Consider the following 22227-nt stretch of genomic DNA (forward strand, 5'->3'; position numbering starts at 1 on the left):
TTCTTATGTTAATTCCCATACATTACATCATTAGTTCTAGATAAAGTGTTCCATGATTCATTGTTCGTGCACAACACCCAGTGCTCCATGCAGAACGTGCCCTCCTCAATACCCACCACCAGGCCAACCCATCCTCCCACCCCCCTCCCCTCTAGAACCCTCAGTTTGTTTTTCAGAGTCCATCGTCTCTCATGGTTCGAAGAGACACATTTTCTTTAACACAATAGAAGAATATGTGCAGAGGCTCTTGTGAATTTGTTGATCATAAATTTACAGTAATACTAATTTTCCCTGTAGTTTAACATTCTCTTAGAATGCTCGGATGCTTGAGCCAAATGCAAAGAAAGAAATTTCTAGTGTCTGTTCATGGTTTGGGTATTTTAAATTGATTTGATGAGGGGTGCCTGGGTGGCTCAGTCAGTTAAGCGGCTGCCTTCGGCTCAGGTCATGATCCCAGAGTCCTGGGATCGAGCCCCATATCGGGCTCCTTCCTCCGCGGGGAGCTGCTTCTCCCTCTCACTCTGCCTGCTGCTCTGCCTACTTGTGTTCTCTATCTCTGTCAAATAAATAAATCTTAAAAATAAATAAATTGATTTGATGAGAAGACAGAAGGACACAAAGGTTTATTTAGGGTTTGGCAGGAGTGTTATTAAGATAATAGATCATGAAATCTAAGCAGGATAAAAAGTAAAGTGAAGAAACGAGAAAGCTGAAGTGGAAATAGAGGGAGTGAATGGCGTGGGGACCCCAGTGAGGAGGAGGAATAGCTGTAGTGGGAGTAGCTGAACAGTGAAGCTTTATCTTCCACCATTTGCTTGTTGGCTACCAAGAAATCCTCAAAGACTGAACACTGTGGGTGCTACAGGAAACCTCTCTGTGAGGAAGCAAAGAAAAATCGATGGGAGTATCAAGCATGATGGCAGAAGACAAAGCTGAGAGATAGACGGATGTATTGAGTCAGAGTCAGTAGAAGGGACATAAGAGAATTTTAAAAAGTGATGAGAATGCTTCTGTTTCTGGCCAGGATGCGGTAGTAGTAATATAGAGCAGTAGAGCATTTCTTCCACTGCAACAACCATGAAAAGCAGATTGACTTAAAAATATAATCTAAGAGCTATAGAAAGGCAAATTAAAAAAGACTGAAAATACCAAGGATTGGTGAGGATGTGGGACAACTGGAACTCTTATTTATAACTAGTGGGAATATAAATTGATAAAACCACTTTAGAAAACTGTTCAACAGTATCTGTGAAAGGTAAATACGTATCTAGCCTATGGCTCATCAAATCCATGCCTCGGTATGTGCCCAAGGGAAATGAAGACACATATCCACAAAAAGACATGTGCAAGAATAGTCATTGCAGCTTTGTTCATGATTGCCTCCAACTGAAAGAAAAGAACCCAAACCTTCATACAACGGAATAATATTCAGCTATAGAAAGTATGACTTAGTAGTACAAAAATGTGAATGAATCTCAGAGATGTGCTGTGCTAAACAAGGCAGAGGTGAAAGAAGTCATGTTCTATGATTCTCTCTATATATAAATTATGTTATAGAATATATATTATATATATAAATATACATATATATTCTCTTTATATAAAGTTTAAGAACAGGAAAAACTAATTGATGATTTTAAAAGTCACATAACGATGATCTTTCTGAGGATTTTTTGGAGGGGGAAGGAGCGTGAGGCGGAGATAGAAATGTTCTATATCTTAGATCTGAATTTGTATTCTGTAAGATCAAGTGGAAGAAATATGCACCAATATACAAAAAACAGAGTAGATTTTGCTTTTTAACCCAATCTGACAATCTTAATTAATGAAATCTATTGGCCCTATAGATGTTTATTTTGGTCATTGATATATTTGATTTTATTCCTATCATTTTAAGTTTAAGGTTTATTTTAAGTTTAAGATGTCTCTGCTATATTTTCATGTTGTGTCTCTTTTGTACTTTCTTCCCTTTTTCTAAATTGAGCAACTTTCATTTGTTACCCTTTCCTTTTGATAATTTGGAACTTCTACTTATCTGTAGTCTATTAAACACATATTTAAGTCTGCTTTTTATATCAATGTAAAAAATAAGTTATAACTGGGCAATAATCTCATTCTCTACCAGAGCAATCCTATTTCCTTTACATGAGCTTTGTTGAAAAATTTCTAGAATTTTAATTCCAAGTCATTTTTAATTTTTTTCTCATAATGTGTCATCTTTACTTCAGAAATCCTTAAGAATTACATTGTGATTCACAACATCACTATCATTCAGCTTAACTATGTATTTTATTGTATTTATTGATCTACTACTATTGTTTTTATATTTTGTCTTCCTCAGTTTTGACTGGAGCATTTGCCAAGTAATTTGTTTAAATATATAGTTAATATACTTGTTGACTTTAGGAGTGCCTGATGGTTTTCAAGCCTCAATCCCCAAATAGTTTCAGAAGTCCTCCCTTAAAATTTCTGTGGATTTCTGGGCCATTGTGCTCTTCTGATCAGTGTTGAAGCCAGTGTCTTTGCCATTGCTCTGGGCTCCGCTACAGGGGCCATCTTTTCTCACTGGTCATGTCACTGGAAAACCACAAGTGCCACAAGCTTGGTGCATGTGGCAGACTTTTTTTCTTTTTTTTAAGATTTTTAAATTTATTTATGAGAAAGAGAGAGAGCACAAGCAGGGGGAGTGGCTGAAGGAGAGGGAGAAGCAGACTCCCATTGATCAGGGAGCCTGATGCAGGGCTCGATCCCAAAACCCTGAGATCATGACCTGTCGAAGGCAGATACTTAACCGACTGAGCCACCAGGCACCCCGGGCAGAATGTTAGTGAAGTTTTATGTCCCCAGAAAGAGTCCAAGATGCTTGAGAACAAACACTATGACTTTTGTAACTCTTAGAGTTTCTAGTATAGAGTAAGACATACACAAACAACAGCTTTAATTTGGATGTTAGATAATGCTGTCCTGAAATCCAACAGCCATTTCCCCTGCAAGGGGGATTTTTATCCCAGCTGTGCCCTTTTAGGTCATTGCTTACTGCTCTCTTCTCTGTCTTCTTCACTCTCCCAACCTCACACAATTATGCTTCCTTACTTAGAGTAATCTGTCCCTCCATTCTCAGCCTGAAACTGAACACCAATTTTAATTATATCCCCAGACACAATAAGATGTCCATTTAGGAAGGGCCAACACAAAGAGCCAGCTAAAACTTTGAAATTCATTTTTTTCCTTTAACATAAGCAGAACACCCTCCTTCACCAGTCTCTGGAAATGGAAGAAAAATGGTGTAATAATTTGTTTCCACCTTGACCGAAGAAAACCCATAGGAGCCATGAATTTGTTATTGTGCATTTTGCCTACCCATGAATTCTCAAGATCTCATAACACAATAGAGATCTTCCTAGAGCTCTATACTTTTTCTTTACACCATATTACCATTTTACCATTACCGTAAAATCTGTTTCAGGTTTTATCCAATTTTACATTTTGTTATATGTGGTTTTCTATTGCTTTTTAGTTATTTCACATATGTAATTTCTGCTTTCTCAAAGAATAGTGATTAGAAGCAAGTACTGAATATTAGGACTGTCAGGGCATCTAATATATACAGGTACTCAAGGATTCTTGTGTATCAAATAAGAATTATGCTAGTATATGTTATTTAATGATCATCTGTTATGTGCCGGACAGTGTGCTAAGTGCATTACATATATGATTTCTAATCCTCTCCTTGATCCTTCGGGAAGAATAGGTATCATTATACACATTATACAGGAAAGGAAAACTGAAATTCTAGCAGCTTAAGTAACTTGTTTGATTCCACATGGCTAAGTTGAGAGACTAGGTCTGTCAGATTCCAAAATGCTTTGCTCTTCCTGCCATTACCCCAGGAATTCGAAAGTCACCAATACTGGCAACTCTCTATCAGTGATGTTTTTTAAATTAAAACTTTACAGTGCACTTCGTGGGCAGTGACCACATCCTTTTAGTATGATTATGTTCTCTTCAAGTTTCTAGACACCATTCATTTTCTACGTGTTTTTTAAAGCTCATATGTGAACTTGACGTTTTTTTCTCTCTACATTTCAGTTTGATCCATTAATGATTGAAAGCAAAGAAGCAGCAACTGTGGTGTTAATGCTTAATTCTCCAGAAGAAGAAATTTTGGCTAAAGCATGTGAAGCCATTTATAGATTTGCTTTAAAAGGTTTGGTTTTTTCAGTTTATTTTTCTATTTCATTAGTTTCTTAAAATATTTACTATGTAATAGGCCCTTTCTCCCTAGTCTTTAATTCACTTCTTGTCAGATGAATTCTTTCAGACAACCAGAATATCCTTTAATGCATTACCTGAAACTAATATATCTCCCTAAGTGCCTATCTTAATCTTGAGGAGTAATTTAGTCACTGCATAGAATAGTCATGTTGAAGGTTTTATTGTTGTTTAAAAAATTGTAAGTCACAGGAGCTGCAAGAGCTCCCAGTGGTCAAAGCCGGAACAATTTGAGCAAGAAAATAAAGTAGTATTGGATTATAACCCAAAGTATAAATAAATATTTATGAGCCTATACTGATATAAATAAATACTTGAATAAATAAATAAATGGGGGAGAAAATACAAATCTCCCATGCAGAAGAATTCCAAATAATTTATGTACTCTGACCTGAAGGAGGCAGAATATAACTTTTCACTTTTTAGGTATGGGCTTTGCATAGTGACTTCTTTTCAAAGATTACAATATGGAAACGGAAAAAAGAGTAGGTTTATAGTGGAGAAATCTGACAAACACTATTCAGTCAGGTGATCAAAATCAGCATCAACAGTGATAAGTCATAGTGATAATATGTGAACTTGACATGATGTAATGAAAATGGCACTTCTGTTATTTTTCCCCAAAACTTATAACCCTGAAATCAGACAAGTTCCAAGTCAGGGACATTCTACAAATACGTCTAACCAGTACTCCTCAAAACTGTCACAGCTATCAAAAACAGGAAGAGTCTGAGAAACTCTCAGCCAAGAGGAGTTGAGGATATATGACTAAATGTCATAGGGGACCCTGGATAGGATCTTGGAACAGAGAAGGAACATTAGGCTAAAAGTAAGGAAATCTGAATAAACATGGACTTTAATTAATAGTAACATATTAATATTGATTTATTAATTGTAACAAATGTACCCACTAATGTAAAATGTTAATAACAGGGGAAAATGGGTATGGGATATGTGGTAACTCTGTACTATCCTTGCAATTTTTCTGTAAAACTAAAACTGTTATAAAAAATAAAGTTTATTAAAACACTATACATGGTACAAGTTAGGTTCTATTGCAAGGTTTATTCATAGAGGGTTTACAAACATAAATGACAATTATATTTTAGTTCATTCCAAGTGGTGATAAAAGTAGACTTTTATTATACTGTATAACATTTTAATTGAGGATACTTGAAGAGTTTAGTATAACTTGGTATTTTTAACAAAACCTTTTAAACTAAGAAGGGGGCAATTTGATTTTTAAGGAAATGATACTTTAAACATTGTTTTAGGACTTGTATGAGAAAACAACAAATCACTCAAGTAGCAAATGGTGAAATACTCACCTTGCTATATCACTCTAGTCATCATTGGGAATCCAGATAAAAACCAGAATCGTTGCTTCTGGCAGGTATGGTTCATGAGTAATTGTGTAGAATTCTGGGCCAGATATCAGGGAGACACTGGATCATGCAGTTATGGCAACATGAGTCTCACTCAGCCATACAGAGTCATCAAATGCCATCTTTTTTAAATGACATGAGGTAAAGAAATAGGTAGGCATATATTTTATGTGAAGTCAATACAGAAATTACTGTAAGTCTGGTGTTTTATACTAGCAGTATTTTCTGACTGTGTTTTTAAGATAAATGATAGGATGTTGCCTTTTGGCCATGATGGACCAAGGGGTCAAATTTACTTTCCTGATTGAAACAACTAAGAAAACAAAAATCTATGAAATAACAGTGGGCAAAACACTTGATATTAGGCAATGAAGGACAGTGACCATTGAGAGATAGGAAATGAAGGAAATAAACTCTATGATTACCCCAGCTTATCAATTTCAGAGAATTTGCAGCCACATCACAGGAAAGGGTAACTTGTACAGAGCTTGGTGGACTCTGAGTTGAGAAGACAGATCTAAGAGTTCAGGGAGACAAAGGTAGCAAGAGTTTTCAGTAACAGAGAGGAAAGAGTTTCAAAGAAAGAGAACTCAGGAGATAGGCAAAGGGTCCGAATCAAGTGTTCAGCTGAGTACTGATAAGGAGGTATATATATGGGAACTACTTGAAGTCAGACAAAGCACTTAACATGATCAGAGTTAACAGTGTCTGATGCTCACACAGGGCCACAAGTGGTGCCTGTTTCCATCAGCCAGACTAGAAAATCTCAAGATTCATGGAGAATTGTATAGAATGCACAGAAGGGTCTTGCTTCAATAGTTAGAAATAATTAGCCCGGGCGCCTGGGTGGCTCAGTTGGTTAAGAGACTGCCTTCGGCTCAGGTCATGATCCTGGAGTCCCGGGATCGAGTCCCGCATCGGGCTCCCTGCCCGGCAGGGAGTCTGCTTCGTCCTCTGACCCTATCCCCTCTCATGTGTCCTCTCTCTCTCATTCTCTCTCTCTCAAATAAATAAATAAAATCTTTAAAAAAAAAAAAAAAGAAATAATTAGCCCTAGATCGAGCTCTGTTCTAGTACTACCTAATAAATATTTAAAAAGCAAGACCTAAAGTGATCAAATTGTTTCCAGATAATTGTGTCCCAAAACAAATTTGAAGAATACAAAAATAACCATTTACCAACTAGGTAAAATTCACAATGTCTGGCATCCAATAAAAAATTACCAGGCATGAAAAGAAGCAGGAAAATATAACTCCTAATGAGGATATAAAATCATCAGTAAATAAAAACTGACACAATATATGTGTAACTGGAGTCTTTGAAAAAGAAGAGAAAGGGACAGAAAAGGTATTAGGAGAAATGATGGCTCTGAATTTCCCCAATTTGACAAAAACTCTAAGCTTCCAGATCTAAGAGGCTCATAAAAACCCAAGCACAATGAATATGAAGAAAATTACGCAAGGTATAACAAAATCAAATTGTTTGAAAAGAGTGATAAAGAGAAAATCTTAAAAAGAAGCCAGAGGAAAAAGCACATTACATTCAGAGGAACAAAAATAAGGATGACTGTAGATTTATCATCACAAATGATGCAAGCAAGAAGTCAGTGGAGCAGCATCTTTAAAATACTGAAAGAAAAATAAAAACTTTAAACCTAGAATTTTATTCCCAGCAAAAATATCTTTCAACAACATAAGTGAGATAATGTCTCTTTCAGACATTCAAAAGCTGAAGTAGTTTATTGCAAGCAGACCCACACTACTAATTATAGTAAAGTAGGTCCTTCAGGAAGAAGGAAAATGAGGGCGCCTGGGTGGCTCAGTTGGTTAAGCGACTGCCTTCGGCTCAGGTCATGATCCTGGAGTCCCGGGATCAAGTCCCGCATCGGGCTACATGCTCAGCAGGGAGTCTGCTTCTCCCTCTCCCGCTCCCCCCTCCTGTGCTCTTTGTCTCTCTCACTCTCTCTCAAATAAATAAATAAAATCTTAAAAAAAAAAAAAAAGGAAGAAGGAAAATGATACCAGATGGAAATGTGGATCTACACAAAATAATAAAGATAGAACACTAGAAATGGTAACACAGAAAGTTTTTTCTCATTATTTAAATCACTTAAAAATCAAATTGGTTATCTTAAACAAAAATAGTAATCATTTACTGTGCAGAAACACTTGTAAAAATAAGATATATGACAACAACTGAACTAAGGTAGGAAGCAGAAAAATGGAAGTATATACTATTGTAAGGTTCTTGCACTATATGTGAAGTGCTCTATCCCGACTTGAAAGTAGACTGTGATAAGGATGTATACTACAGACTTTAATACAACCACTAAAATAACAAAGAGTAATATCAAATAAGCCACCAAAGGAAATGAAATGGAATCATAAAAATAATATTCAATTCATACAAAGAAGGCAGAAATGAAAAAAAGGAAAAAAAGAATAATGAGACACACAAGAAACAAATAACAAGGTGGTAGACTCAAACCTAATGTTATCAATAATCCAACTAAATGTTAATGGGCTGAGTACTCAATTAACAAGGAGATAGTTTTATAGTCTATAAAAAGCAAGACCAAACTACATGCTGCATCCAAGAAATGCACTTAGAATATAATGACACAAATAACTTGAAAGTAAAAGGATAAAAAAAAGATATATTAGCACTAATCAAAAGAAAGCTGGAGGGGTGCCATGGGTGGCTCAGATGGTTAAGCGTCTGCCTTCAGCTCAGGTCACGATCCCAGGATCCTGGGATTGTGCCCCACGTCGGGCTCCTGGCTCAGTGGGGAGCCTGCTTCTCCCTCTCCCTGTCCCTCATGCTCTCTCTCTCTCTGTATCTCTGTGTCTCAAATAAATAAATAAAATCTTAAAAAAAAAAAAAGAAAGCTGGAGTGGCTATACTAATATCAGAATAATGAAGGAGTAGTATCAGATAAAAAACCTCATTTTGTAATAATAAAAGAGTCAATTAATCAAGAAGCTATGAAAAATAAAATAAGATGAAAACAGAGAGGGAGGCAAACCATAAGAGATTCTTAATTATAGGAAACAAACTGAGGGTTGCTGGAGGGGAGGTGGGTGGAGGGATGGGGTAATTGGGTGATAGGCATTAAGGAGGACACTTGATGTAATGAGCACTGGGTGTTATATGCAACTGATGAATCATGAATTCTACCCCTGAAACTAATATTACAGTATGTGTTAACTAAATTGAATTTAAATAAAAGAAAAAAAGCTATGAAAAAACCTATAATGTCAGAGCTTCAAAATACATGAAGTTAGAAATGCAGGGAGAAATAAACATCCACAATTATAGCTGAGGACTTTAATAACCTTCTATTAATAAATGAAAGAACAAATGAATAGCAAATCTGTAAGAATATAAAAGATTTGAACAGCGATATAAATGAATTTAACCTAATTGATATTTATAGAACACTCCAAGCAGAATAACATTCTTTTCAAATACAAACAGGACATTTATCAAAATAGGTGATATTCTGAGCCATAATACAAGCCTTAATAAATTTATTTTAAAAGAATTCCAATCATATAAAATATACGTCATACCACAATAGAATTAAATTGAAAATCACTTAACACAAAGGACTCTGGACAATCATTAAATAGAACGTAAACTACACATTTCTAAATAATCTGTCAGTGAAAGAATTCAATAGGAAAATCCAAATTGAAAATGAAAACATAACATATAAAAATTTGTGGGATGCTACCAAAAGAGTATTTGGGTTAGCCAAAAGTTTCTTAGATATGACACTAAAACATAATCCATAAGATGACAATTGATTGGATTTTATCAAATTTACCCTAAACACACACCTCACCAAAAAAGATACACAGATGGCAAATAAGCACGTGAAAAGACATCATATGTTATCAGGAAATTGCAAATTAAAGCAATAATGAAATATCACTACACACCTATTAGAATGGCTAAAATTCTAAACACTGACAACATAAAATGCTGGTGAAGATGTGGAACAACAGGGACTCTGATTCATCACTGGTGGGAGTCCAAAATAGTACAGGTACTTTGGAAGATGATTTGGTAGTTTCTTAGAAAGCTAAACATAATCTTACACATTTCTCAAAACCTGTAGAATTGTACAGCACATATAGTGAACCATAATGTAGATTATCAACTCTGGTTAATAGTAATGTGTCAATATTGGTTCATCAATTGTAACAAATGTACCACACTAATGCATGATGTTAATAATAAGAGAAATGGGGGAGGGAAGGGAGATGGAGTATATGAGAACTCTGTATTGTTTGTTCATTTTTTTAAAAGATTTATTTATTTGAGAGAGAGAGAGCATGAGCAGAGGCGGGGGGAAAGGCAGAGGGAGAGAGCCCAGAGCCCAACACAATACTCGATCCCAGGACCCTGAGATTATGACCTGAGCTGAAATCCAGAGTCAGCTGCTTAACGGACTGAGCCACCCAGGCACCCCTGTTTATTTTTTAATAAACTTGAAACTGCTCAAAAAAAGTCTAGTAATTTTTTAAAAAGATACACTATAGACAGCAAGAAAATTTTTGTTAATCATATATCTGATAAAAGATTTGTGTCCAGAATATATAAATAACTCTCAGAACTCAATAATAAAACAAACAAAATTTAAAAATACATACGAGCAAGAGATTTGAACACACACTTCACCAAAGAGATATATGGATGGCATAAGCGTACCTTTTGCTCGCCATCATTAGTTGTGAGGGAAATGCAAATTAAAACCATGATGAAATACTACTTCACACCCTCTAAGATTACTATCATCAGAAAGATGGACAGATGTGTTGGCTAGGATGGGGAACTTCTGGAATTTTTGCATCCACTTTGGAACAGTTCGGCAGTTTCTCGAAAAGTTAAATGTAAACCAACCATATATGATCCAGCCAAATCATGGTATATCCATATAATTGAATAGTAAATAACAATAAATAGGATGAACTATGATACATGCTACAACGTGGATTAATCTCAAAATAATTAGACTGAGTGAGAAAACCAGGCAATAACAAATTCATACTGCATGATTATATAAAGTTCTGGGAAATGCAAAATAATGTATAGTAATAGGAGGAAGAGATCACAAGGTGTCAAGAGGGCACTTTTGGGGGTGTTAGATATGTTCTTCATGGTGGCACTTGGTTTCATGGGCGTTAAACACATGTCAAAACTTATCAAGTCGTTTTCTTTAAATATGTACAGTCTATTGTATGTCATCTCATTAAAGCTGTTAAAAAAGAATAAAAATAGATGTAAAAGATGACACAGGTTATTAATTTTGCAAATCCTCTTCTGATCATAAAGTTATAATATATAGCATTATTTAAAAAAGAAGAAGAAGAAATATGTTTTAATGAAGAAATAATTCAAGTTAATAAAAGTAAATAAAAGTAATAAAAGTCTCAGAATGAAAATTTAAAGGAACTTTCAATTTTTATAACAATCTGATATATAAAATATGTTTTTACTTAAGCATTAGTATCTTAAAATTTGTCTTAAATAAGATTCATTTGACAAAATGTTTTCATCTAAGAAATTAAGTTTTAAATTTCCATAAAATGCAAATATTGGAAGATTTGAAAAGAAGTTTGTAAGAGTCAACAATGCATATTTCAACATATTCTTACCAGGCGACAGATTTGACCATTTAGATACAGGGCAATTCCATGGGCTCTACGAAGCTATAGTCAGTGTCTTATCAGAATGTGAACCTATAACTTAAAATATAAAATACTCTAATTTTATGAGAAAACTAAGGCAAGAAAAGTTAAAACGACTTTTTTATACTCTCAAATTAATTTTGAAAGTGAAATCTGTATTTTCATTGCCTGTGAAATTGAAAAGCTGAAATTAATCAGGATTTAAACATTATTCCTGACTTTGTAGAATGCTATCCTGCTCATCAAGATATGGACAAACTGCTTCTACAGTTAAGCAGGACTCTGGCCTTATCTGGCTTTCTGGTTCTGGGGCTTCTTGCCACAGCTAAGTAGTCCCCAGTGACCCCAGTGCTCCCCTCTGTGCGCATACCTTCATGCTAGCTGCAGGCATATCTTGCCTGATAAAATAGGAACTGTAACCCCGTTGGGTGAAAAATGAACCCCCTGAACTCACCCCACCATTCCACTTTAACTCAAAGTGGAGACTGTGTATGTTAATTAGGTCTTGTGATTAATTATGCCAGTCCATGACTAGCACTATGCTAGGCACTGAGGATATGAGAGACTAGAACGGAAAGGGTATCTGTCCTCATGAAAAATTAAAAGTTAGAGTGAAACAGGCAAAGTGTTCAAGGAGATCCCCAAGTGGTGTGAAGAAGGTAGACTAAAGAAGGATAAGAAAGGCTTGGATGTAGTGATAACATTAACATTACATAGGGTGGTCAGGGGAGACCCCTCTGAGCACGTGCAGGGTGAGCTAAGAACTGAATGGCAAGAGGAAGCCAGCTTTGTCGACAGCAGGAGGAAGGAGAACAGCTATTGTCCAGGCTACCTGTGCTCTAAAGTTTATTCCGAGAGAAATATATGTGGAAGCAAAGAGGAATGTGAAAGGCAAATGGCAAATAAGAAATTAAAATGACACGAGGAAGAGTTTTGATGAGATTGATGCTATCCATGCATGATTTTATTTTACCTATGACATCAGGTGAAGAAAATAAAGCTACCCTCCTTGAACTTGGAGCTGTGGAACCCTTAACTAAACTGCTCACCCATGAAAACAAAATTGTAAGGAGAAATGCTACTATGATATTTGGAATCCTGACTTCTAACAGTAAGTGTCAACTTTTTAAAATTATCTAATAATCTCACATAATACATTATCTTTTCAAAATTTAATTTTAAGGGATTTGTTTGAATTTTATTTGAACTGACTTTAATGTTAACAAGAAGTTAAATGTGTATAATTCAACAGATGTATGATTTCATATTTTAAGAGTTTTTTTTAAGTTTTATTTATTTATTTTAGAGAGAGTGCGCCAGCTGGTCGGGGGCGGGGAGGGGCAGAGGGAGAAGGAGAAAGAGGCAGAGAGGCAGACTCCCTGCTGAGCACAGAGCCAGATGCAGGGCTCCATCCCAGGATCCTGAGATCATGACCTGAGCCAAAACCAAGAGTCAGAGGCTAACCAGCTGAGCCACTAGGCACCCCAAGAGATATTTTTAAAATACAAAAATACGTGGAAATTTATCCATGCAAAAACTGTCAAAGTTGGTGATGTAGTATGTTCCAGTCTAACAAGTTGAAGGGCAATCATTGTCTCTTAAAATTAAAATAGATATTTTTCTTGAGTTAGCATAATATAATTTGTCTGTCTATATGTAAGCTACACTTCATATGTATGTCACAATGAAAGTAGCCCAGGGTAAAGAGGTTTGATACATTTATTTTTTTTTTGAAACTGCAAAATATATTTTGCCAAAAATAATTTTAGACATGTTTTTATTTCTTAAATCAGACCCATTACTTGCTTGAATATTTTCATATATTTAATATGGCAGAATAATAGCATTAGTTAAAACGTGCTATTATGTCTGTTAGAATATCAGTTTGACCAAAACCATGGCAATAAAGGCAGTCCCTGACTAATGAACAGGATGTGTTTTCCATTTGAAAGTCATTTTCATGTTATAATGGTAGGTTTTTTGAGTTAGCCAACAAAAGCCTTCTGATTTTATAATAAAAAATGACATTCTTGGTAGAGACTGAATTCTAACATGAAACTCAGGCAGCTAGGAATAAACATGTCTCTCTCTCTCTCTCATGGCATGGGGCTAAAATTATCATATTTTCCCTCTCACCAGTCTCAGCAAAAACACAAGCAGTTTCCTCCCTCAGCTTCCGGCCCCCCCACTTCACTTTCCTGAATCCTGTGTGAGACAGAGTGGGCTGGGGGCGGGGGTGGGGGTGGCGCACTCCTTATTCCATGGCGTCCATCAGGGACTGTGGCATTAGTCAGGGAAAGGAAGATGGGAAGAGAAGGGCAAGGAGAGTTTTCTGTGGCATCTGTGCGATTTCAGCCTCAGCTGCAGAGATTGCATGAACAGCACCTTTAGTGTTGGGGGACAGATGGGGCTCCGTCAGGCAGCAACTGCCCGAGCTCGAACGGTGGCTGTTCTGTAAGGCAGGGGCTCGGCGGATGGCCGCAGGATGAAGACAGTTGTGGACAGAGGATGTTCCACCAACCCAGATTATGATACCAGTAGTCAACACTCACACAGCATTTACAATGTGCCAGGCACTGTTCTATATGCTATTTGTATATTGTCATTTAATGAGGTTGGTGCTATTATCGTTCCCTTTACACATAAGGCAACTGAGGTACAGAGCAGTTAAATGAGGTAGTAATCATTTGTCTTGTGGAACCCTCATAAATTTATCTCAGGGGCTGCCTGTATACTAATTCTGCCATATTGAATGAGGCTTATTGAATGTATTTATAACCAAAAAAAGAGAAAATTAAAAAATTTCTTATGTTTTATTCTGTTTATACACCACAGAATTTGAGAACCAGTGGGGCTTTGTAACACATCTTTTGCAATTCCTGCAATTCCTCATTTTAAAAATAGGAACGAGCTCTGAAGGGATTAGGTTCCTGGCACAGTCACGCAGGTGGTTGGTGGAAGAGATGAGATCAGAGCTAGAATTAGAACTGTAGCCTGTGGCTCATGCGTAGGGGGCTTTCTATTCATCAGATCTTCTCCGATCCTTAACATTAGTGCACATACTAAGGTTCTCCTTCTAAGTGATTTTGGGGGAGAATGCAGCTTGTTTGGAAAGGAGAGTTATAATTGCCTGCGTATACTTATATTTTCTAATTTAAGGTCTAGGTTTCTGTGACTTTCTTTCCTGTTTACTTTTGTTCTTAATTTCTGTTACTCATTTTAATTGAGTATTTCCATCTTCCAATATGTGAGGAGTTTATAACCTGTGAAGCCCTCCAAATTGTTTGCAGAATTTTCCTGAGCAGGATTTCTATATTGAATTTCATGAGTTTCTAAAGGAGTCTGTGACCCCAAAATATTGAGAATTACTGTTGTGTTTGAGGCTAAATGCAGTGGTGCTCAGACCTGTCGAGCCACACCTACAGGCTGGCCAGGCTGTGACCAGTGCTAGACGAGAGTGCGGTCTGCAACGACGAAGCATAACACTGGAAAGAGTTTTGTTGTCTTGGTGGTTTCCAGTGAGCGTTTGGGTCTTACATGTGATGAATGAACCTCCAAGAGCTTTCTTTTGATTCCATGAGTTGGGTGGAAAAAATTATGCCATTATTGGACTGAACTCCTTGTCTATTTGAACTACCTGATGACATGGATAAACACATGGCATCCCCAACTGCTTGTGGAGTTCCTTTTTTGTAAATACAGCCAATACATTAATAGCTAGTGGCTCACTTTGCATACATGTCCAAGGTGACATGGGATAAAATATGAGCACGTAGGGGGCGCCTGGGTGGCTCAGTTGGTTAAGCGACTGCCTTCGGCTCAGGTCATGATCCTGGAGTCCCGGGATCGAGTCCCGGATCGGGCTACCTGCTCGGCAGGGAGTCTGCTTCTCCCTCTGACCCTCCTCCCTCTCATGCTCTCTCTCTCAAATAAATAAATAAAATCTTAAAAAAAAAAAATATAAGCACGTAGTTATTTGCCTAAATCAAAAGGCATGTTTCCAGACGAATATGTAAATAAATGTACCTCTGCTGCTGCATGGTTAAATCATCTTTGGGCTGTTTTTAAATAACTGATTTTTCTTTAGAAATTTGTATCTTTACATGACTTTCATGTATCCAGTGATGTCACTATGTTCATAGAGGATGATCCAACAGAATGTTCCAGTAGAATGCCAGGTGCTAAAAGGATTGCTATGAGAGCAAACAAATCTTACTTTTTCTTCCTTTTTTTTCTGAAGTTACTGAGTTACGTGCCCTTGCCAAGCCTGGGTCCTTCAAGACAGGCACTTAAATTACTTTGTTAAACCTTTTTATCAAAATGGAGCTGCTGTCTCCTTTTACCTGCCAGTTTGTATTTAGTTTGATGAGGCCATATAACAGAGACTCATTTAATGAAGTCAGCTAAAGAGAGAGTTCATCATGATCCTTGAAGCTCAGACTTTACATTACTTATGGCAATCTGAAGAGCTTGCCATCTTAAGAAATGGTTGATGTAAAAGAGTATACCAGGTCAAAAATAAATTAGATGGTCAATACTATGCAACCAAAACCTGTAAATAAGAATGCAATGAAAACAGATCACTTGAAGGTGCCCCAGGAAGTGAAGGTGACGGCAGTTCTGGAACAATCTAAAATTGTAGGTGTCACACTGTTTAGCGAGAATGGATTTATGTGGACCAACCACAAGTCAGAGTTTCTACTCAGCTGTCATATATGGGAGTCTGTTGAGAGAGAAGGGGACAGAGAGCAATATTGTTTTTAAAGTGTTGAAAATAGCAGCTTATCCCTTATTTTTATTATTTTTACTGATTTAACTGCAAGAAAAGAAAGATTTGGGGGGGCAATTTGGTGTCAAAAAGCAGAATAACAAATTGATCAGGTATGCCACCGATTTATAAGAACTGTCAGTGAAGCTGAATCATCCGGTGAGCCAAGAGAAAATGGTTTAGTGGATAGATCTACTAGATGTATCACATTTGGCTAAATTCATATCAAGAAGGGCCTTTCACGGCACAGAAAATCCTCTGATGAGAACTTTGGACTTGTCAGGACAGACCAAGGGGTGATGGCACATACAGATGCAACAAGCTGGCTTCTCCCTGAAGGAGCAGGTCCTTCCTGCAGAGAAGAGGTGCAGAGAGCACATGGAGCATGAATGTTCCCGACATATTATTTTGTATTTCGAATGGAGAATGAACTTAGAGATCGAAAAGGCCAGAAATATTTTGCGTCAAGCACGTAAAAATAGACTGGTATGGCCTTCTCATTTTGAAAAATAGAGCCTGGACTCCTCACAGTGAGAAGAGAATAGAAATAGCTCTTCCAGAGGGTACCCATCCATATAGTTCGCCAAAACACCTGGAAGGATCTGAGTATTATGCCTTAACTTGGTTAATTCCCTGTCATGGTGATACTTCTGTTTTTTGAACAAATGTTGACTGAAAACTAATGTCCTCCACTTTGGGACACTATACTTTCTAGAAGCTCTACTATTCTTTTGTACTTCAAGCTTACTCACATACATAGAGCTAGCTGTAAATTTGCTGGCCCTCTTTAGCCATTTTGAACAGAAACAGAGAGCAGAAGTTTTGGTGGCTTGAAAGTCAAGTATACCCAGTAGTTAATGAGGAAAAATTCATCCAGAGATCATCCGCCTTAGCTGCTGCAGAGCGAAATTTTCCAAAATTCTGGTAATGCTAATTTTGGCTTACAAGCAAAAATAATTGACCAAGAAGAGAAACTACAAAAACTAAATTCGTACCTATGCCTTATTTCTCAGAAAACAGGGGTTAAGGATGGCAGGAGAGTAGTAGGGGCAAACCTGCCTAGACTTAGTCTCACATAAATAATATAAAAGTGAACTTTAAAAAAAATCAGTATACTTATCTTTTATCATTTTTGGCATTTCTGATAAGAAAATGGAATGCAAACACGTTATATTCATCGAAAAGCCTGGGGATAATTCTCATGTTCATTCTGTACAAGTTTTATTAAAATCAAAATTTAAAAATACCCTTCCCAACAAAGCAACACAACAAAGAGTTTCTACTATATAATAAACACATGTAGGGCACAGTAACTTGAATTTACTGATTATGTTCTAGGCATATTTTGCATTTTTCTGGTGTTTTGGAAGGTAGTATAGCTCAGTGATCAAGGAGCAGAAGCCAGAGTCTGTCTAGGGGCAGATAGACCTGGGCAAGCCACCTGGTCCCACCATTCACTTGCTGTGTGATTTTGAGCCTCAGTTTCCTTTTTTTAATGTTTTTTTTTTTAAGATTTTATTTATGTAAGAGAGAGAGAGAGCACAAGAGGGGGGAGGGTCAGAGGGAGAAGCAGACTCCCTGCTGAGCAGGGAGCCCTATGCGGAACTCGATCCCGGAGCTCCGGGATCATGACCTGAGCCGAAGGCAGTCGTTTAACCAACTGAGCCACCCAGGCGCCCCGAGCCTCAATTTCTTTATCTGTAAAATTAGGTAATAATAAAGCCTACCTCATAAGGGACTATTTCAACAACATCACCATTATTATTATTATTAATAAACATTAATATTCTGTGTCTCCTTTTGTAGATGATGTAAAAAAGTTGTTAAGGGAGTTAGATGTCATGAATTCTGTCATTGCTCAGCTTGCTCCAGAAGGTAACTTTCCATCATACATCTGTTTCAAAAGCGGGGCTGGTTTATTTTTCACATTGGGTTAAACTACTCATCGAAAAGAGTTTATGTAGTATCAGTTGTGAATTGTCATTAAAATCTCTCAAACCAAGATGGGCTCCAACCAAGTAAGATTTGTGAAGCTTTGGTTTTCAAAACATGTTTTAAAGTAATGTTTGAGTAAGCCTTTTGCATACTTGTGTTGTTTATCTCTGATGCGCAGAGGAAGTGGTTATCCATGAGTTTGCCAGTCTTTGCCTGGCGAACATGTCTGCAGAGTATACCGGCAAAGTGCAAATATTTGAGCATGGTGGGTTAGAGCCACTCATCAGACTGCTGGCCAGCCCAGACCCTGACGTGAAGAAGAACTCTACTGAGTGCATTTACAACTTGGTCCAGGTGAGGGTAATTTCTAAAAGTGTATTTTGACCATAGCTATTTATAGAATTTATTTCAGGATTGCTTTGCTATTTAGGGTCTTTTGTGGTTCCATACAAATTTTAGGATTGTTTGTTCTACCTCTGTGAAAAATGCTGTTGGTCTTTTGATAGGGATTGTATTAAATGTGTAGATTGTTTTGGTTAGTATAGACTTTGTTCTTCCAATCCATGAGTATGGGATGTCTTTCCTTTTCTTTATGTCCTCTTCAATTTCTTTCAGTGTTTTATACTTTCCAGAGTACAGGTCTATGAAAGGGCATTTTAAAAGTGTATTTAAATTTTGAAAGAATAGAATGGCTTGCAAATTAAGGCAGGATTATACTAGATGAATGTATTTCTTCTGAAAGAGGATATCTAATATATTGAACCAAGTTTGACTCAGGCAGTTATTTATTGAACTAACCTTGGTGATCTAAGTACATTGGGTGCAATATATGCCTTATTCAGTGTACCAACATTTTGGGTTAGACTTATTTATTGGTGAAGACCCAGTGAGTTGAGTACGCTGAACAGAATTCATTGTTCACAATTGGAAGATGCTATGTCCCTGAACTGTCTTCCTTAGTTATGGAAACTAACAGCCTCCCTTGGCCTCTTCCCCCTCTGTGCTCTTCTGTGTCCCTGCCCCTGCTGCAGCCGCACAAGACACACACACTCACACCCACAGCAGGTCAGCTTCCTGACACTGGACAGCCTCCTCTGCTTCTTTCCCTGCTCAGGTTCCTGAACAATTCCCACACACACTTGATAAGCTTTAGATCAACTTAAGATACAAAAACATCATCTTTAATAGCCAGCAGTGGAGTATAAAAGGAAGAGATAGTGAAGATGAGGCCTCCGTTTCATGGAGAGGCAATGAGCTCATGCCCAAAGACAGCAAAGCATACCTACATTCCTGGCCTTAGAAGTTATTGCCACATGGCTGGGCACCCACTGGCTTCTACCCTTGCTCTTGCCTGAGGGAGACATGCTGAAGGAAGCTCAGCTGTTTACCTTCTCTCATTGCATAGGCCTAAATAACCCTGTCAATGTGTTAATGTCTTTCATCTCAAGACTCCTCATAGCTTTTATTTCCCTGTATCTTTTTTATCAAACAGAAATGAAAAGCTTGCCTTCACTATTCTTCAGAACAGAAGTATACTAGTTAATAACAGTATATTAATTTCCTTGGTTTACAACTTCATCATTGCAATCTCTCCCTCTGTTTTGTCTCATCTTCTTTTAAAGACATCATTCTTGGGGCGCCTGGGTGGCTCAGTCGTTAAGTGTCTGCCTTCGGTTGGGTCAAGATCCCGGGGTCCTGGGATCGAGCCTGCATCAGGCTCCCTGCTCCGCAGGAAGCCTGCTTCTCCCTCTCCCACTCCCCCTGCTTGTGTTCCCTCTCTCGCTGTATCTCTCTCTGTCAAATAAATAAATAAACTCTTTAAAAAAAAAATAAAGACACCACTCTTACGAAGACACCATTAAGTACCTACCCTACTCCACTATGACCTTATCTTAACTAATGACATCTACAATGACCCTATTTCCAAATAAGGTCACATTTTGAGGGTCAGGACTTCCAACTTATATTTTGGGAGGGACACAATTCAACCTATAACAAATAGCAACCCACAATTTTTATATCTGTAGGAAGCATTCATTGAAGAATGGATAGAGAAACCTAAGTTGTTAGTAGGGTTTTTCTACCTTTAATACTATTTTACATTTATGATGTTTTGATTTTAAGTGTCATGATTTAGCAGTCAGAGTTCAGGGGCTTTTCATGACTTTTTCTGTTTTGTCCATTGCCGACCCCCAACTAGCCCTCTCCCCACCACTCACGCACACAAAATTATAGACACACACTGTGGAGCACCTCATCTAGACTCTAATGACCCCTTGATATTCTAAATGTCTTAAATAAAGGTCATGTGTCTGAACTAAACCTGATAAAAATTTGTGTGCACAGGGTCTGCCAACAGCATTGAGTGCATGTAAGCATTTCATAAACATTCCATTCGAATAAAGATAATAAGGAATTGATGCCATCATTTCATTTTATCAAATACTATTTGAAACAAGGTACAGAGTGTGAAAAGAATTTGATTATGCACAGATTTATTGTAATGCTATTTGTAATAAAAGGAATTTGCCAGATAATAAAGAAACAATAGAAACTGCAGAAGTCATAGATCACATCTATTTCCTGTTATTGACAATGTCTGCAGAGTTAAAATGAATATTTAGGTGTTGTCAGTTGAAGGTTTGCTTATTTTTTGTGTGAGGTATTTTGGAAGGGAATCTGGAATAAAAGATGGGAAATTTATAACTTATAATGTCCTTTGTTAGAAGATAGAGTTTTCCATTCTTGAGACTAACTGTATTTTGCTTTAAAAGTTACTTATTTGATCATTTGTATTTCATGGCAGGATTTTCAGTGTCGAGCTACACTTCAAGAACTAAATGCAGTCCCCCCTATATTAGATCTCTTGAAGTCAGAATATCCAATTATTCAGTTGTTGGCTCTCAAAACCTTAGGTGTTATTACAAATGATAAGGAGGCACGGGCGATGCTAAGGGACAATCAAGGAATGGACCACCTTATTAAAATCCTAGAAACTAAGGTATTTATAACTTTCATTCAACTCTCTACAAGGAAATGTATCTCTTCTAAATGTTGTTATAAAATATGAATTAAAGAATATTTTAAAAAATGAAATTTTAATATATTTAGGCATAGTACTAAGTATAAGGGACTAATTTGCCTTTTGCTACATTGTTTATCAGCATGATTAAATCAGATTAATGATAGAGCCATTATAAAATAATTTTTTTAATCTTCTGGTTTAGAATTTTAAGATTTTTAAATTCTTGTTTAGGATCTTGTTTATGATTTCCCGAAATACCTAGAATTAGTCTTTTAAGCTTTATCGGCCATAGTTTTCTCAAAGGAAAAATAAGAAGAGTGATTTACCCCTCATTGTGGAGAGTTAAGTCTATTGACTTAAATATTATTTTCATCTAAAGAAATACTTTCACAGAAACATCTAGAATAATGTTTGACCAAATATCTGGATACCATGGCCTAGCCAAGTTAAAACATGAAAATTAATCATCATAAGTCCATCAGTTATAAATTTGGCACTCATACACATCTCCTTAAATCATACTCAGTCTCCAAATAAAGGCAGTAGCAAGGTCCTACTTCTGCCTGGAATGATTTAACTATCCTGTGTACAACCAAAACATACTAACCCTTTCTCCAGAAGAGGATGTAATGACATTTACTCTTCTCCTTGATATCCTGTAACTTAAATACTATGATATAAAATTAATGCTAATTTTTAAAGTTAGTACATCTTATGTTACCTAAGGGGATAAGAGAGGGGAAAAAACAACGATATTTGTGATGCTATTTGTAATAAATACACACATACACACTTATTTATAACAAAATAAGGAAGAAATACTCATGGCAGTTACAACCCTTTTGTCTATAGGTGGCCACATGGTGGTAGTTGGTATTTATAACTAACTTTCCTCCAATACACATTCCATATTCCCTTTGCCCTCAGCAAGCACTTTAGCTGGATGTGATTCTTTACCTGGTAGGGTGATCCATGTCTTCATTCCTGAGGGTCTGGGCCATTAGTAGTCCTGCCTGGATTCGGTAATTGTAGTTTTCCATTGACCTTAATCACAAGGCGTAGTAATACTAACAGACACCCTAAGGACTTCCTATATTCTAGATATAGTCTTCTTACCTCTACTGTGGAGTAGCAGTCCAATTTCCC

General features: G+C 36.9%; 1 protein-coding gene across 1 annotated transcript in view; it reads left to right on the forward strand.

Annotated features, from left to right (window-relative positions):
• ARMC3 (armadillo repeat containing 3) overlaps positions 1-22227 on the forward strand; it is a 93420-nt gene that overhangs the window by 12642 nt on the left and 58551 nt on the right. The window contains exons 3-7 of the mRNA XM_081820743.1: positions 4090-4207; positions 12339-12464; positions 17928-17996; positions 18235-18410; positions 20863-21057. Coding sequence (XP_081676869.1) covers positions 4090-4207; positions 12339-12464; positions 17928-17996; positions 18235-18410; positions 20863-21057 — 684 coding nt within the window. The remainder of the gene's footprint in view (positions 1-4089; positions 4208-12338; positions 12465-17927; positions 17997-18234; positions 18411-20862; positions 21058-22227) is intronic.

The sequence above is a fragment of the Leptonychotes weddellii genome, chromosome 5 (assembly GCF_054177405.1).
Source record: "Leptonychotes weddellii isolate Sample4059 chromosome 5, ASM5417740v2, whole genome shotgun sequence".
Classification (NCBI taxonomy): Eukaryota; Metazoa; Chordata; class Mammalia; order Carnivora; family Phocidae; genus Leptonychotes; species Leptonychotes weddellii.